We start from the raw sequence: 16,426 nt of genomic DNA on the forward strand, positions 1-16,426 counted from the left end.
TTTACTTTTCCACCAGATCCACCCTGTGCCCCTAGCATCCCAGATCTCCTTGCCTCAAGTGGTTCATTGGAAAAGGTGCCACCAGATTCCTTCTGGATTTTCCACGGCAGCTGGAAAATCCTTGTAATAAATTGCTCCTGTTGGAATCAACAGGAGGGTGCATGACAGAGCAGCCAGCCCAGCCTTTAGCCCCATCTGAGTTAAAGGATTTGTGTGCTAGGTTGCAGTCTTTAACCTAAATGTCACACCTGTGTGGCATTTAAAATGAGTTCCCTCTTTATTTTTTTTTACAAATATCTTTATTTCATAAATATTAAAATAGGAATAACAGAACAGATTAAAAAGTAACAAAAAACAAATAAATATAAAAGTGACTTTCCTTTTTGATATAAAGGTAACAGTATAATACAACAACCTCTCTAGTGTAAATGAAATTTCAATATTTAAACTATCTTAAAATATTAATAGTCAACCCTCTTGCGAAACATAATTTTACAGTTGAATTAAAGTCCTTTGTCTGATTATGATACTGCAACATGTTATTTTATAGACCTTAAAGAAAAAATTATAAATATCTTAATCATGTTCTGGAAATATTTCAAATTCAGAGGTAACTCTTTAATATTGTTTTCTTTAAGTTTTATATGTATAAAACTTCAGCAGAAGGAAAATATGCCCCTGTTGTACTTCTGAAGTGGAATTTGTAGGAGCCAAAGAATCCTTCCATTCCTTTGAGGTAATCAGCAGAAAGGGTTTGTTGCTTTGTTGGGGCACAGCCCCTGCCCCCACTTCAGATTTCCTTTCCAATGAACAGGCATTTCTGTTTATATCCCCTTTGCCCATCAAGCTAATCAACAGACCTAAAAAGAGAAGAAGAAGAAGAAGAAGAAGAAGAAGAAGAAGAAGAAGAAGAAGAAGAAGAAGAAGAAGAAGAAGAAGAAGAAGAAGAAGAAGAAACAACAGTCAATACAGGTACCATAAGGTAGAAATTTGACTGTGGATCCCACAGCCAAGGCAGTCCTAGGTTGCATCACCAGGGGGATTTCAGTTTTAAGATCATGTCAAGTGTTAGCACTGTTTTACACTGCACTGGTGAGGCCACAATTGGATTACTGCATCTAGTTTCGGACACCATGATACAGAAAAATTGCTGAGACCCTAAAAAGAGTGCAGAAAAAAGCAACCATGATGACTAGGGAACTAGAAGAGAAAACCTATGATGAATAGTTGCCAGAACCAAGCATGTCTATTCTAACAAAGAGGATGACTAGGGGAACATGATAGCTGTTTTCTGGAACTTGAAAGGCTATCACAAAGAAGAGGGGACTGATACAATGTGCTATCATATTATTAGGGGTGTTATGATAGAAGTATTCCAATATTTGAGAGTCCGCCACAAAAAAGAGGAGGGCAACCTATTCCCCAAAGATCCTGAGGGTAGGACAAGAAGCAATGGATGGAAGCTAATCAAGGAGAGAAGAAACTAGAACTAATGAGAAATTTCTTGACAGTTAGAACAATTCATTAGTGGAACGACTTGTCTCCAGAAGTTGCAGGTGTTCCAACACTGGAGATTTTCAAGAAGAGACTGGGCCACCATTTGACCAGGATGGTATAAGGTCACCTACCAGGAACAGGGTTGGACTAGAAACCTCTGAGGTTTCTTCCAGGCCTATGATTCTATGTTCCATGGCTCCCCCAAATGCTCAGCTCTTTCCTAGTGACAATTTGGCCTCTTCGGACATTCCTTCCACAGCCAATGATTCTATGATTCAAAAGGCAGACTTCAACTAAGCATGATAACAGATACAGAATAAAAGAATAAAAGTTGGAAGGGATCTTGGAAGTCTTCTTCTCTATCTTGTACCTTTTCCAACAAATAAGAGCAATTTGGGAGTAGAGCCAGGGGTGTTCCTTGGACATGTTCAAGTGGAAGCTGAATAGCCATCCACCTGAGGGTACCTTAACACTGGACACCCAGGAAAAACTCTGCCTCATTCTGCCTTCTGCCTTCTGCCTTAATGCTTCTCTCACCAGGATTTCTTCTACTTTCCGTTTCTTCTCTGTTAATGGCCGGCATGTAGAGTCCCAGTGCTTTACTCTGCCTCTATATTTTTTTCTCTTCTGCACCACCCATTCCCTTTGAGAGACAAAGGCCTGGGTTTTTTTTCAGCTGCTTTGTCTGCTTGCCAGTAGCTGCAGAGCCTCCAAAATGAGCACCTCTTCATTCTCCTCCCACACCTGTGTCAAGGTTTCAACTTTATTGGTAACTTTGTCTTGCTGACGCTGGGGAAAATCTCAGACAAAGGAGAGGAAGGGGGGTGCTGCCATTTTTCTAAATTAGTCTGTCTTTCACAAACCTGCAGGACCTCAAAATGCAGCTAAGGTGTCCTTTGCAAGATAGTCATGGCTTAACTCCTCCATCCAATCATGGCTATGCCCACTAAGTTGGAGGTGTGTCATTGTATAAGATGAATGGTTATAATTTCAAGTAGTCAGAATAACAGAATTTTAAGGGATTTGGAGGCCATCTATTCCAAGCCCCTGCTCAAGCAGGAGATCCTACACCATTCTGGACAAATGGCTGTCCAATCTCTTTTTAAAGACCCCCCACTGATGGAGCCCCCACAACTTCTAGAGGTAAGCCATTCCACTGATTAATTGTTCTCACTGTCCGGAAATTTCTCCTTAGTTCCAGGTTGCTTCTCTCATTGATTGGTTTCCATCATTGTTTGTTGTTCTGCCCTCCGGTGCTTTGGAGCATAGGCTGACCTTCTTTGTGGCAGTCCCTCAAATATTGGAACACTGCTATAAGTTCTTGACTTATAACCATTCATTTAGTGACTGTTCAAAGTTATAACAGCAGTGAAAAAATGACTTCTGACTATTTTTTTCGCACTTCAAACCATTGCTGCATCCCCATGGTCACATGCTCAAAATTTGGATGCTTTGCAACTGGCATGCACTTATGACAGTTTTATTATCCTGGGGTCCTGTGATTTCCATTTAGAACCTCCCCAACTGGCTTCTGGCAAGCAAAATCAAGGGGAAAGCCAGATTCGGAGGAGGGCCTTCTCTGTGGCTGCTCTGGCCCTTTGGAACGATCTCCCCGTGGAGATTCGGACCCTCACCACCCTTCAGGCTTTCCGTAAAGCCGTCAAGACCTGGCTGTTCCAGCAGGCCTGGGGCTGCTGAGTCCCATCCCCTACTCGAATGGGTATGCGTGTTGAGACCTTTTAGACTGTTTTGTACTGTTGTTTGTTTTTTTGTGGTTTTCCTTTTTGTATTGTCCTCCCCCCCCCCCTTGGTTTTGTTAGCTGCCCTGAGTCCCTCGGGAATAGAGCGGCATACAAGTCGAATAAAGTCGAATAAACAAGTCAAATAAAACCTTCGCTTAAGGCAGGCATGATTCACTTAATAACTGCAGATATTTATTTAACAACTGGCAAAAAGGTCATAAAATGAGGCACAACTCACTTAACATCTGCCTTGCTTAGCATCAAAAATTTTGGGCTCAGCTGTTCACAAGCCAAGGTTGACAAAGGCCACAGATACAGTTCAAATCATTGGCAGAGAGACCAAAACTTGTCCCTGGCAGCCTTCTTCTCCCAGTGTCACCTTTTTGGTCCCATCCCTCCCTTTCTGAGTCTTATATTGGTAGATTTCAGGGTTATCGTGTTTTCACTTTATGAAGAAAGGGATCAAGCATTGCAGACTGTGTGGTACACAATATCTAGTTACTTGTGGCTTTCTGCAGCAATGAAATAGCAGGTGGCTCTGGAATTCAATTCTTGTTGGTTGTTTCCATCAGGTGGTTTCAAACTCAAAAATGTCCATGTCTAAAAGTCACTGCCTAAATCAGAGGTGTCCAACCTTAGCTTTGCTGGCTGGGGAATTCTGGGAGTTGAAGTCCATAAATCTTAATGTTGCCAAAGTTGGACATCCCTGCCCCAACTTTATGTTGAATTTTCTCTTAAAACATCTCTCTAGTGAACCCCAAGAATTAGTTCTCAAGTGGGACACTACTCTGGAGCTCATGGCCACTTATAGGCCTGTTGGCCACTCCCCTGCACCAATCAGAAGGCAGCCTTCGCCATGCCCACTCCCCCAAATTTACTTATTGCCCCATATAAGCTTCCTGGTGGGTATTATGATTAGTGTGGGTGGATGTGTGACTGCATATTAGAGCTTGGCCACTAGCCTACATTTACAAGAGTTTGGGGTGTCCCATGGTCACATGATGGCACTTTGCTGTAAACATGGGTTTATTTCTGGTTTTCAGCAAAAAGGTCCATAGGGAACAATGACTTTGTTTTATGACCATGGGGTTCCCTTTATGATTCATGCAAAAAAATGTAAAAATGGGTCCAATCATATAATGACCTGCTTTATAGCCATTATGAGTTACTAGGACTAGGGGTGACATGATAGCAGTGTTCCAATATTTGAGGGGCTGCCATAAAGAAGAGGGAGTCAACTTCTTTCCCAAAGCACCAGAAGACAAGACAAGAAGCAACTAAGGAGAGAAGCAACCTAGAACAAAGTAGAAATTTTCTGGCACTGAGAATGATTAATCAGTGGAATGACCTGCCTTCAGAAGTTGTGGGTGCTCCATCACTCAAGAAGAGACTGGATAGCCACTTGTCTGAAATGGTGCAGAGTCTCCTGCTTGAGCAGGGGGTTGGACTAGAAAACCTCCAGCTCTGTTATTCTGGTCAGGCTCTGTTATAGACATAAATCAAAGACTACCCTGTAAATAAAATAACTTTCATTGTTTTCTTTTTCTTTTCGTGGGTGGAGGGAGGCTTATCAATTGTTAAGCCAAATGCCACTACAGATTAAGCCAAATGCCTCTTGCAACTGATTGTTGCACAATTAATTGGTTAACAATAGTAACCGTAACAAAGCCATTGTATAGATACTTAGTAAGAGAAACTAGATCAAAAGAAAAACACAATTATTGAGAAATTCCAGCCAATAATATTAGTTCACAAGTTAATGATTAATCAGTAAAAACCAATATTTTGAACTAAAACAAATCAAACATATCTTCTTACTAGCTTTCAAGGTGCCTTAGGACTATATAATGTGTTTGTTGTTGTTTTATTGCTAGGTTGTTTTTGAGGATAGTAAGAGCACAATTATGCAATTCCATCTGCCACATTTTGTGAGGAAAAAAGTAGTTCAACCCTATGTCTATTCTTCATAGAATTGGAATGGAGAGAAGTGATTTTTCTATCACCCACGACAGAAGTGGAATGAAGCATGATCCATCGGCTGCATTCCTTTCATCCTCATCCCTTATACTGAGGTTAAAGTTGTTTCTTTCCCTTCCTTACAAGAGGAAACAGGGATGTTCCGGCTGAAGTTGGTTGCCAAAGAAGGAAACAGACCAGCAAGGTCTTCAAAGCAGCCTTTTGCTCAAGGGAGAAGGTCCCATGACAAGGCAACTTAGAAAGTCACACCAAGCAGGCAGCAGAGCATGGGACATGCTCCCTGTTGTGCTGCATCTCAACCCTGTCCTGCAACAGGGCCATCTATGCTGGAGATGACCCTCCGTTAACCTAGAGGAGAACGAGAGGAGCTCTGGAGGGCCCATGTGAGATCTCAGTCTTCCATGGAGCTTCTTAGATGAGATCCCTCAACCTCTCGCCTTGATTGGAAACTCCTTTTCCCACAAATGCGAGGGGATCTTGGTGTGGGGTTCTTGTGCGTCCCTGGCCCTTCTCGCCATAAGCCTTTCTCCTCTCTCTTCCTCTCCCACATTTTCCCTCTCCCTCCCTCCCTCCCTCCCTCCCTCCCAACGCACTTTGTGAACTGCTGTCGCAATGCCGAAGTCCAAAGTTCAGCTACTTGCCTAAGCACACAGATAAATATGAACCTTGGAGAATTTGCATTGCTCCAATGTAAACAGAGAGGCGAGGGTCCCTTTATCAGGACTGGCTCAGGACAGTGGTGGGGGGCCTAAAGCAGCTTTTTCTCTCTTTTTTTGGTCTCGGGGAAATTGGGGGTGGGGGGCAAAAGAACATCTACGGCCATTTCTACTCTGCTGACGGCTGGATGGCTGACTTCAGAAGCATGATGTAGCCCCAAAAAAGCAGTTCAGTGGCAAAAGGCGTTGAACACGCAGGCTCCAGGCGAGGCAGACACTCGGGACCATGGTCTCCAAACTGACCCACCTTCAGGTGGAGCTGCTGGGAGCCCTGCTGGAATCGGGGCTCAGCAAGGAGACCCTGATCAAGGCTCTGGCGGAGTCCGAACTGCACCACAGGGAGAGCCAGCCGCTCGGGGGAGCCCTCCAAGTGGAGAAGGGGGAGCCTTGTAGCGAGATGATCCCGCATCTCCCCAATGGAATGGGGGAGTCCAGGATGTCAGAGGAGGAGACCTCGGATGATGGGGAAGACTTCACTCCCCCGATCATGAAGGAACTGGAAAACCTGAGCCCAGAAGAAGCTGCTCACCAGAAAGCCGTGGTGGAGAGATTATTACAGTAAGAGCACTCTAGTCTTCTTCTCACCCTTCCCTCTCCCTTCGTCCCTGGCTCTTTCCCCAATAGGATCCCTCTGAAGGAGGCATTGGCTGGGGATGATGGAAGGTGCAGCCCAATGTGCACGGGCCTGGTGAGAGAAAGATGACCCCCAAAGTAGGTTAGGGATCCCAACTAACCTAAACTTCAGAGGTTTATCCCAAGCTAACAGTGAGATCCAACTTCTACCATTCCATGAAATCCTGAAAGAGGATAGAGGGACAATGGACATTTCAGGCACATCTGAGGGGGGTGGGGGGTGGAATCCTTTCTCAGTCAAAGCAAAAAATAACCTTCCACATTCTTTTTTTTTGTGGGGGGGGGGGCATTTCAAATATTGTTCAGAGGAAACGGTGTGCAGGAACCCCATAGAACCAAGTGGGGAGCAAGCTGTTTGTGAAGGTCGGGTGCTGTAAAGAATTGTGTTGATGGCAGAAGTACCTTTCACCTGTATTAATTGTAACCCATGGCACATGATGAAGCGAGTTGCACAAACACAACTTACAAAGGGGGTTACCCCGCACCTAACCAGCTTAAAAACAAGTAAGTGAATTCTTGGAGGGGGAATAATTCTATACAATTAATTCATTGTATGAGACCCCTCTATTCCTGGGCAACACATTTTGGGGAACACATTTTGCTGCCTGACATTAGCACTGTGCTTGTCCCCACCCCCCCACCCACCCCCGCAGTCATGACTCCTGACAGTTTCTGTACAGGATGGAAGTCCCACACACACACAATGCCTCTTCCCCACCTTATGTTTCCTTCATTATCCTGGATCTTAATGCAGGGGCTGTTTTCTGACTCTGTTTTATGCTGTTTTTAAAATTCTTTTCTAAAGGGCTCAAGACGTTGATAAAGAGTGGGTCGTAGATCTGTCCGAATAAAAAGTGAGGAGTCTCGCACTAGGCATTTAATGAAAGGCTCCCCTGGAAAATGTGAAGCCCACATGAGCCCCTCCAGATCTGTTGGGAGCAGCCATCTCTTTTCCCATGGGGAGGGGGTTGAATGCAAATGCAGACGCCCCTCTTTCAGAAGGAAGGGAATGGAGAGATTGCAAGCTCTTCTGCCCTAGAGATTGAGGGAATGTGCCTCCCTAGTAAAGAACAAGCATGCCCTAGATGGGATCCTTACCTGTGGGGCGAAGCAGACAAGCTTGTGGGCTTCTTCCTTTGCCTCCTCTTCCTCTGTTGCAGCTAGGGAAACCTTCCCTACTCCTCTCCCTTGGCTAATTCCCCTTCTGGGGTTCAGCTTCCAAGCTACCTGCCCTTCAGATGACCTCTTCTTCTCGTCCCCCAAGTCGCCCTGACTCTGCGTGGAGATCTAGGGTCAGCTTGGTTTCCAACGTTTCAGGACTGGACTGGTTACTAATTATCCAGTGGCTTTATTATTTCTCTTTTGTCTTACACATTTATAAACGAAAAGGCTCAGATAAGCCTTTTGATCATTAACTTCTGATGATTTATCAGGTGTCTCTTCTTAGAGGAAAGCGCAGAAGCCAGAGAACACCTGTCCTGCAAGGGGGCCTGGGAAACCAGCAGGGCAGAAGGGGAGAGGGAGGGGAGCAAGGGTCTCGGCCTAGGTCAGCACTAGGCTAGGTGTTAATATATAGAATACTTATTCCATCCTCATGAGCCAACATATTTTAAAACATAACCTATAACTAACTTTTGAATTCCTTGTATGTTACAGAATTGATTACAAGTAGTCCCTGACTTACAACCATTTGTTCAAAGTTACAACGGCACTGAAAAAGTGACCTGATCATTTTTCACACTTACGACCATTGCAGCATCCCCATGGTCATGTGATCAAAATTCAGATGCTTGGCAACTGACTCATGTTTACAACGGTTGCAGAGTCCTGGGGTCACATGATCACCTTTTGTGACCTTCCAACGAGCAAAGTCAGGTTCACTTAACAACCACAGTGCTAACTTAACAACTGTAGTGATTCACGTAACAGCTGTGGCAAGAAAGATTGTAAAAGAGGGCACAAATTCACTGAACAACTATCTCACTTAGCAACAAAAAAATTGGGTTCCATTGTGGTCGCAAATCGAAGGAACTTAAATATTTATATACATATTTCCTTCACACATGTACCATAGTATTATGTGCTTCATTTATATATTTATAGTATTGAGTACTGTATGCCATACAAGATAGATAGATAGATAGATAGATGATAGATAGATAGATAGATGATAGATAGATAGATAGATAGATAGATAGATAGATAGATAGATAGATAGATAGATAGATGATAGATAGATAGAAGAGAGAGGGAGAGGGAGGAAGAGAGGGAGAGAGTTGGCCCAATGACAACAATATTGGCCCTCTGATCTGGCACTATTTCAGAATTCAGAATATAAAATATCTCACATAAATTTACGGAATTAGCTCATTAGGATTTAGCTGAGTTATCATGAAACCATACCAGATGGCTCTGTGGATTAATGAGGCAAACCTTACTGATTGACTTCATTGGGTTTCCCTATAATCAAGTCAGATCCATGATAACTTGGGGTATGGAGTGCAGCAGCCAACCTCAGGGACCTCCCTTCAAAGGTGGGGTCCATCCTCTGCAGAGAACATGAGGTCCTCCATAGTCCCCTCCAGGCCATAGCAACCTCTTGTCTCCCTCCTTTTCTTGCTTTCTTAGAGAACATTCAGAAGAAGCGCCAGAATTATGACACTTTCAGAAGTTCTGGACGGGCCACCTAAAATATAGGTCAGAAAGTGTCTGGAAACACCTTTTAAATCAGTGTTTCTCAACCTTGGCAACCTTAAGTGTGTGGGCTTCAACTTACAGAATTCTCCAGCCAGTTAGGCTTGGTTGAGAACCATTATTTTCTTAGGAGGCACAATATGCCTCGTAAAACCGATAAGCCTTAAAAGGTGTTATTAGCCAAAGGCCTTAGCTAGAGGCTAAGAGGGCTCTATTCCTACAACCTCTTCAAGGGAGCATGGATGTCCTCTGTCCTTCTGGGAAACTCCCTACCAGTTTATGTTTTTTCTCCTTTTTCCCTATGGAGAGCATTTCCTTATCATAAACCATCTGGTCACTTAGTTACAAGAAAAAACACCTTTTCTTTGTCATATTTTCCTCTCTGGGATACCGGGGAAGGAGGGCTTGCTATATCACAGAGATCCCTCCTTCCGGCCCTAGGAGTCCCACTCCAAGGTCAGATGGCGCGAATAATCAGGACCCTGGTCTCAGGCTGCTGTCGCTAAATGCCAGGTCTGTTGTTCATAAGGCTCCCCTCGTCCGGGACTTGATTTTAGACGAGGGGGCAGACCTGGCATGTATTACTGAGACATGGCTGGGCACGGAGGGAGGAGTCCCCCTCGTAGAGATGTGCCCAGACGGATTTCAGGTGCTTCATCAGCCGAGAGCCCAGGGAAGGGGTGGCGGTGTGGCTATTGTAGTCCGGGAGTCTTTAGCACCTCGTAGGATCCCTGCTCCGGAGCTTGTCGGGTGTGAGTCCCTACTGGTGAAGCTGGACCTCAAGGGTCAAGTGGGTCTGCTGCTAACGTACCTGCCTCCCAACTGCGTTGCAGCAGCCCTCCCCTCGCTCCTCGAGTCAGTAGCCGAGCTAGCAATTGAGTTCCCTAGGCTTATGGTTCTGGGGGACTTCAATTTGCCTTCGCTCGGTGAACACTCTGACGGAGCGCAGGAGTTCATGGCTTCCATGACAGCCATGGGCTTGACCCAGGTAATTTGAGGCCCAACCCACTCAGCGGGTCACACACTCGACCTCGTATTCCTCTCGGAGCAGTGGAGTTATGATCTTGGTCTGAGGGGTAATGAGACCATACCCCTGTCGTGGTCAGACCACTGCCTACTGAGGCTAGACTTCCGGAGGCCAAACCCCCACCGTAGGGAGGAGGAACCGACCAGGTGGTTCCGCCCCAGGTGACTTATGGACCCTGTAAGGTTCCAGACGGAGCTTGGGGTTATTCCTGATACTCTCGCCCACAGTTCGGCGGAGACTCTTGCTGCTGCCTGGCACTCGGCAGCATCGGAGTCTCTGGACCAGATTGCGCCACTACGGCCCCTCCGGGTCAGCGGCTCCCGGAGGCCTCCTTGGTTCACCGAGGAGCTCCGGGAGATAAAGCGCCGGAGGAGACGCCTAGAGCACTTGTGGAGATACGATAGGTCCAAATCGAACCGGGCACTTTTGACAGCATGCACCAAGGAATACATTCGGGCATTAAGAACAGCTAAAAGAACACACATTGCCACCTTGGTAGCGTCCGCCGAGTCCCGCCCAGCCGCCCTGTTTAGGATAACCCGCTCCCTCCTAAATAGGAGGGAGACGGGGGACCCCTTACAGGGTAAGGCTGAGGAGTATGTTCAGTTCTTGGCGGACAAAGTTGCTCGGTTTCGGTTGGACCTGGACTCCACTCCCGCAGATCCAGCCGAGACAAAAGGGAATGACTTGGCAGACCATCTCTGGGTTGAGTTTCAGGATGTTGCCTCTGGGGATGTGGACAAGGCTATGCGAGCTGTGAGTGCCTCCACCTGTATACTGGACCTGTGTCCCTCCTGGCTGGTTGCCAACAGCAGTGAGGTGACACGAGGCTGGATCCAGGCGGTTGTTACCGCCTCTCTTCGGGAGGGGTGCTTCCCCACCGTGCTCAAGGCGGCGGTGGTGAGACCCCTCCTGAAGAAACCGTCCTTGGATCCAGCCGTTCTTAATAACTACCGCCCAGTCTCCAACCTCCCCTTCGTGGGGAAGGTTGTTGAGAAGGTGGTGGCCTTCCAGCTTCAGCGTACCTTGGAGGAAGCTAACTATCTTGACCCCTTCCAGTCCGGCTTCAGGCCCGGTTACAGCACAGAAACTGCTTTGGTCGCATTGACCGATGATCTCTGGAGAGCCAGAGATGGAGGCCACGCGTCCATCCTGGTTCTCCTTGACCTCTCAGCGGCTTTCGATACCATCGACCATGGTATCCTTCTGCGACGACTGCGGGAGGTGGGGTTGGGCGGCACTGTTCTGCAGTGGTTCTCCTCCTACCTCTCGGACAGGTCGCAGTCAGTGTTGGTGGGGGGGCAGAGATCGTCCCCGAGGCCCCTAACTTATAGGGTGCCGCAGGGTTCGGTCTTATCCCCCCTACTATTTAACATATACATGAAACCGCTGGGCGAGATCATTCGGAGGCACGGGATAAAATACCATCAATACGTGGACAATACACAGTTGTATCTGTCCACCCCGTGCCAACTCAATGAAGCGGTGGACGTGATGAACCGGGGTCTTGAGGCTGTTAAAGACTGGATGAGAGCTAACAAACTGGTACTCAACCCGGACAAGACTGAGTGGCTGTTGTGTTTTCCTCCCAACAATTTGGCCAACGTTCCATCACTCAGGCTGGGGGGTCAAAATTTATACTCCTCAGACAGGGTCCGCAACTTGGGAGTCCTCCTGGACCCACAGCTGAGTTTCGACCATCACTTGTCAGCTGTGACCAGGGGGGCATTTGCCTAGGTTCGCCTGGTGCGCCAGTTGTGGCCCTACCTGAACCGGGAGGCCCTCACAACAGTCACTCGAGCCCTTGTGAACTCTAGGCTGGAATACTGCAATGTGCTCTACATGGGGCTGCCCTTGAAGAGCATCCGGCGACTTCAGCTAGTCCAGAATGCAGCCGCGCGAGTGATTGTGGGCGCACCACGGTTTGCCCACATAACACCGATCCTCCGTGAGCTGCGCTGGCTACCTGTTGATCTCCGGGTGCACTTCAAGGTCCTACTTACCATTCATAAAGCGCTCCATGGTAGTGGATCTGGCTATTTGAGAGACCGCCTTCTGCCAATTACCTCCCTTCGTCCCATCAGATCGCATAGAGTAGGCCTCCTCCGAATTCCATCCGCCAGTCAGTGCCGACTGGCGACTACACGGAGGAGAGCCTTCTCAGTTGCAGCTCCGACGCTATGGAACAATCTCCCCGTGGAGATCCGCACCCTCACCACCGTCCAGGCCTTCCGCACAGCCCTCAAGATCTGGCTATCCCGTCAGGCCTGGGGATAAGATCCTAATCTCGCCCCTCCCGAATGTTGAGTGAATGTTGTGTTTTACCGCTAATTATTTTTACTCACATTTTCTTTTTGTGTTTTGTCCTGCACTCCCCTCCCCTATTATTGTAAGCCGCCCTGAGTCCCCTCAGGGAAAAGGGCGGCCTATAAATGTTTAATAAAAGTAATAAAAGTAAAAAAAAAAGTAGTTTTCCCACAGTCCAAATCACAATTCATCACCTGTGTTTTAGTCTCAGGCAGAGGATTTGGGAGGAATTAACCAAGCACATGAAACTAACTGAATTCACATGTAACACTAAACCATAGTTTGCTACATCCAGGTTTGTTTAAAGAAGCACAATTTCCAGGTTTAATCCTCATATTAAATGAGGGATAGACAGCTAGTGACTTGAGTGTCATGTGAGCCCTTCAGCTATATTCTTCAGCCCCCAGAGCCCTTAAGACCGGGCTGCTAAAATGCAGCATCGACCAAACAATCTGTTTTCAAAGGATCCTAGAGCTGGATGGGACATTAGTGGTCATTTAATCCAGGAGTCTCCAAGTTTGGCAACTTTAAGACTCGTGAACTTCAATTCCCAGAATTCTCCAGGCATTATACTTGTGGACTTCAATTCTCAGAATTGAGAAATTCTGGGAATTGAAATTCACAAGTTTTAAAAGTTGCAAAGATTGAACCCCCTGATTTAGTCCAAACCCTCCCTGGGCTTGAAAACCTCCAGTGAAAAGAAGACTTCTTCAGGGCTCCATCAAGAGATAAGCCCACTATTAGGAAATAGATTTTCACATTTAACCTGAATCTATTTTTCCGAAGTTTCAGAACTCTGGCCAACATGAATAACATGAATTCGAAGACTGCTATTCCATTTCCCATCAGTCATCTCTTTTGCAGACTCTTTAAATGTGTAGCTTCCAGGGCAAGATCAAAGGAACCCACAATATGAACAAGCTCCAAGACTCATAATGTGGATCTCCACTGATTAACTGCTTGATTAATCAGTGGAACGACTTGTCTCCAACACTGGAAGTTTTTAAGAAGAGATTGGACAACCATTTGTCTGAAATGGTATAGAGTTTACTGCTTGAGCAAGGAATTGGACTAGAAGACCTCCAAGGTCCCTTCCAACTCTGTTATTCTATTCTATTCTGTCTATAGCCCACCGGGAGGGTCCACAGGGTACAGTCAGAAAAGTCAACATGGCAGCCACAACGGAGTCACTGAAGCTCTACTGGTTTTTATAGGCAACAGCATAAAAAATTTCTATCATGCTATCCTGGCCATCATCTTTGCTTCTTTGACTACACCCTGTGGATAGCCCTGTATCCTGCCAAATTGAGCCATTTTGACCCCACGCCACCATTTTGCATTTTGCTCATGCTCTAGCCAGTATTTTGCATCCACCGCTCCTAGAAATAACAGCAGCAACAACAGGGCCCTGGTGCAATACCCAAAGCATGAATGGACTTGACATCCCTCATTTTGCAAAGCACTGTTCTCTTTCTTGGCAATGCATCTGTGGCTATTAGCTCCTTGGTTGAGAACAGAATCACTGGAGTCAAACCCCATTGATTACATAGTCATTTGGATGTCTAGAAAACCATACAATAAAATAAAATCAATCCTGCAAGGCTGAAATTGACCTTTTCCACTCTCTTATCAAAGTGTGGAATGCCAGGAGTCTAATGCAAATCTAGTCTAAGGGCTCTAACGAGCTAAAAAAAAAAGGTGGGCTTTTTAAATGTGTATTTAAGAGCCCCTTTTCAAAACTCTTTAGAGCAGGGGTGTCTTGAAGACTTCAACTCCCAGAATTCCCCGGCCAGCATGCTGGAAAGTTGAAGTCCACAAGTCTTCAAGTTGCCAGGGTTGGACCCCCTTGTTTTAGAGCAGTTGATTGAACTGGTTTTCATTAATTTACACGTTGGTGCAGCTGATTGTAGTAATTGTTCTCTTTCTTGGTGCCTGTTCTCAGCAAAGGGCATTTCTGTGTAAAGGAACTGAAAGAAGAATATTTCCCTTACTCCCCTCCTCTTCCCAGACCATCTCAATGTGACTTCATAAACAACTCCTATTGTTTCTTTCACAACTGCAAATGACTTCTTACAGGAAGATTTTCCCACTTCTTTGGAAAATGGGAGTCTACATTCCCTGGTGCTTTTCTACCCAGGAACCTAAAAGTCCCAATTCTGCTCACTTTCCTTGACTAGCAAGGTGCTTATAGCCACTTTGGTGAGGGGAGGGGGGAAACACCTTGAAATAACTGGCATGGAGAGGGATGGAAGAGGAGCATCATAATCCAGCAGGAAAGACACCACTGCAGCCAACAGAAGCTGGACCCCAAAAGCCTGCCCATCCTTTTGCCTCTGCTGGCATGCCAGGTCTGCCTTGTCGTGTTCCAGGGCCATTTCTGGACCACCTCCAGGCCTTTTTACTGTCCTCTGGGAACACATTGTACTCTTTATCTTGCAAGGGAGGAGAGAGTAAACATGGACTGTTGTTAATTTATCCAGCTTGTGGAAGCACTTCGGACTTTGGCCTTAGGAAAAATACTGGCAACAGCAAAGGCGCAGAAGGTGAGGTGGCTTTTGCACAGCTGAACAGAAACTCTTCCAGCCGAGAGAGAAGGAGGGAGGGAGGGAGGGAGGGAGGGGGAGAGAGAGAGGGAGGGAGGGAGAGGGAGAGGGAGAGGGAGAGGGAGAGAGAGTGGGTGGGTTCTCTCTGGAAGTCCTGGAGAAGATGTGAACAACTCCAGAACCTCCACTGACAGCTTGCTTGCCATTACCATCAGTAACACGGATGTGTTGAGGGCACGAAGCACCCAGGAGGCACCCCTGCCAAATAGCTAAACGGGGGGGGGGGGCAGTAGCCAAGGCTGCGAGGGTTCCCAGAGTTTGAAAAGGGCCTTGTGATAGCTGCCCCCAGATGTTCCACTGAGAGGCAGGGGCTGGAGCCTAGGTTGAGCCTCACTGCTTCTTCCTGAAAGAAAATCCCAAGCCAGATTTCTTTTAAATGGAGAAGAAAGGGTGGATTGGAAATGGAATTCCATTCCAAAAGTAAGAAAACCCATTTAGGCACCTAGAATCACGTCCCGTGGAATAAAAGTAAGCTCTGGGTCCCTCCCTCACTTTTTCTTTGCAGACAGTTGGGCCCATGTCTGACAATTGCAACATCTCTGGTGTTGCCTCAGAGGGCGCAGAATCCAACCTAAGCCAGGAAGGGCCAAATCCACCAAGAAGAATAAAACACAACTGCACACAAGTCTTACCTTTCTTCCTGTCCATCCCCGAATCCCCTGCATTCCACAGAAGCGAGAGAGAAGAACGGTCCCGGGTCAAAGGACAGCAGGGATGGTCGCATCCTTGGCACGCGTGGTGATCTGGCATCCCGTTTGGCCCTCTGCAAGGAGCCTCAGGGAGGTTTCCCAAGAATCCTGGCTGACCTAGGCTAAACTGGGGCTGCCCTAGGCTGGCTTGGCTCAGCACTGAGGGAGGGAAGACTGGAGGGGGACATCTGGACGTGGAGGAGAGTGAAAAGGAGAGAAGGAGATTTCAGCAAGAACGGCGTTGATGGGAGGAACATGGAGTCGTCCCCCCACCTCGAAAGTTGAATTCCCTGTTCTGAGGATTGGGCTTTCTTTTAATGCTAACAACTTGATATTTACTTTCCATTTAAATTTGAGATGCTGCTATAAATTATCAACCAGGCTCTTGTTCCCTTTGAGTTGATAACTAACTACCTGGGTTACTTATTGTTCAGGTAACAAAAGGGAGGTGAGGAAGCCCTTCAGGAATAAGCTCAGGACCAGGCAAGAGAGGAACTTGAACCCCAGGGATGATCCCCATAGGGAGAAGCAGGAGGGCCAA

At 46.7% G+C, this 16,426-nt stretch overlaps 1 protein-coding gene and 1 long non-coding RNA gene across 4 annotated transcripts in view; one reads left to right on the forward strand and one right to left on the reverse strand.

The window, feature by feature from the left end:
* Positions 1–603: 603 nt before the first annotated feature.
* LOC106541225 (uncharacterized) lies at positions 604–16,180 on the reverse strand. Of its 2 annotated transcripts, none has more exons than XR_015695542.1 (2): positions 15,829–16,180; positions 604–860 (listed from the first exon to the last, which is right to left on the reverse strand). It is a non-coding gene; the product is annotated as an uncharacterized LOC106541225 (long non-coding RNA). The 2 variants fall into 2 exon arrangements; XR_001312949.2 differs by lacking the exon at positions 15,829–16,180 and adding an exon at positions 7,664–8,680.
* Positions 5,957–16,426, forward strand: part of HNF1A (HNF1 homeobox A) — a 28,393-nt gene continuing 17,923 nt past the window's right edge. Inside the window, exon 1 of one of the 2 annotated variants that reach the window (XM_087705871.1) lies at positions 5,957–6,490. In XM_087705871.1, the coding sequence (XP_087561997.1) occupies positions 6,159–6,490 (332 nt within the window). In that variant the 5' untranslated portion in view covers positions 5,957–6,158. Of the gene's footprint in view, positions 6,491–14,987; positions 15,137–16,426 lie in introns of those variants that run through there. The other variant, XM_087705872.1, reaches the window with a different exon arrangement.

Source organism: Thamnophis sirtalis, unplaced genomic scaffold (genome assembly GCF_051295495.1).
Source record: "Thamnophis sirtalis isolate CommonGarterSnake01/CBP01778 unplaced genomic scaffold, rThaSir2_p1.2 scaffold_2, whole genome shotgun sequence".
Lineage (NCBI taxonomy): Eukaryota > Metazoa > Chordata > Lepidosauria > Squamata > Natricidae > Thamnophis > Thamnophis sirtalis.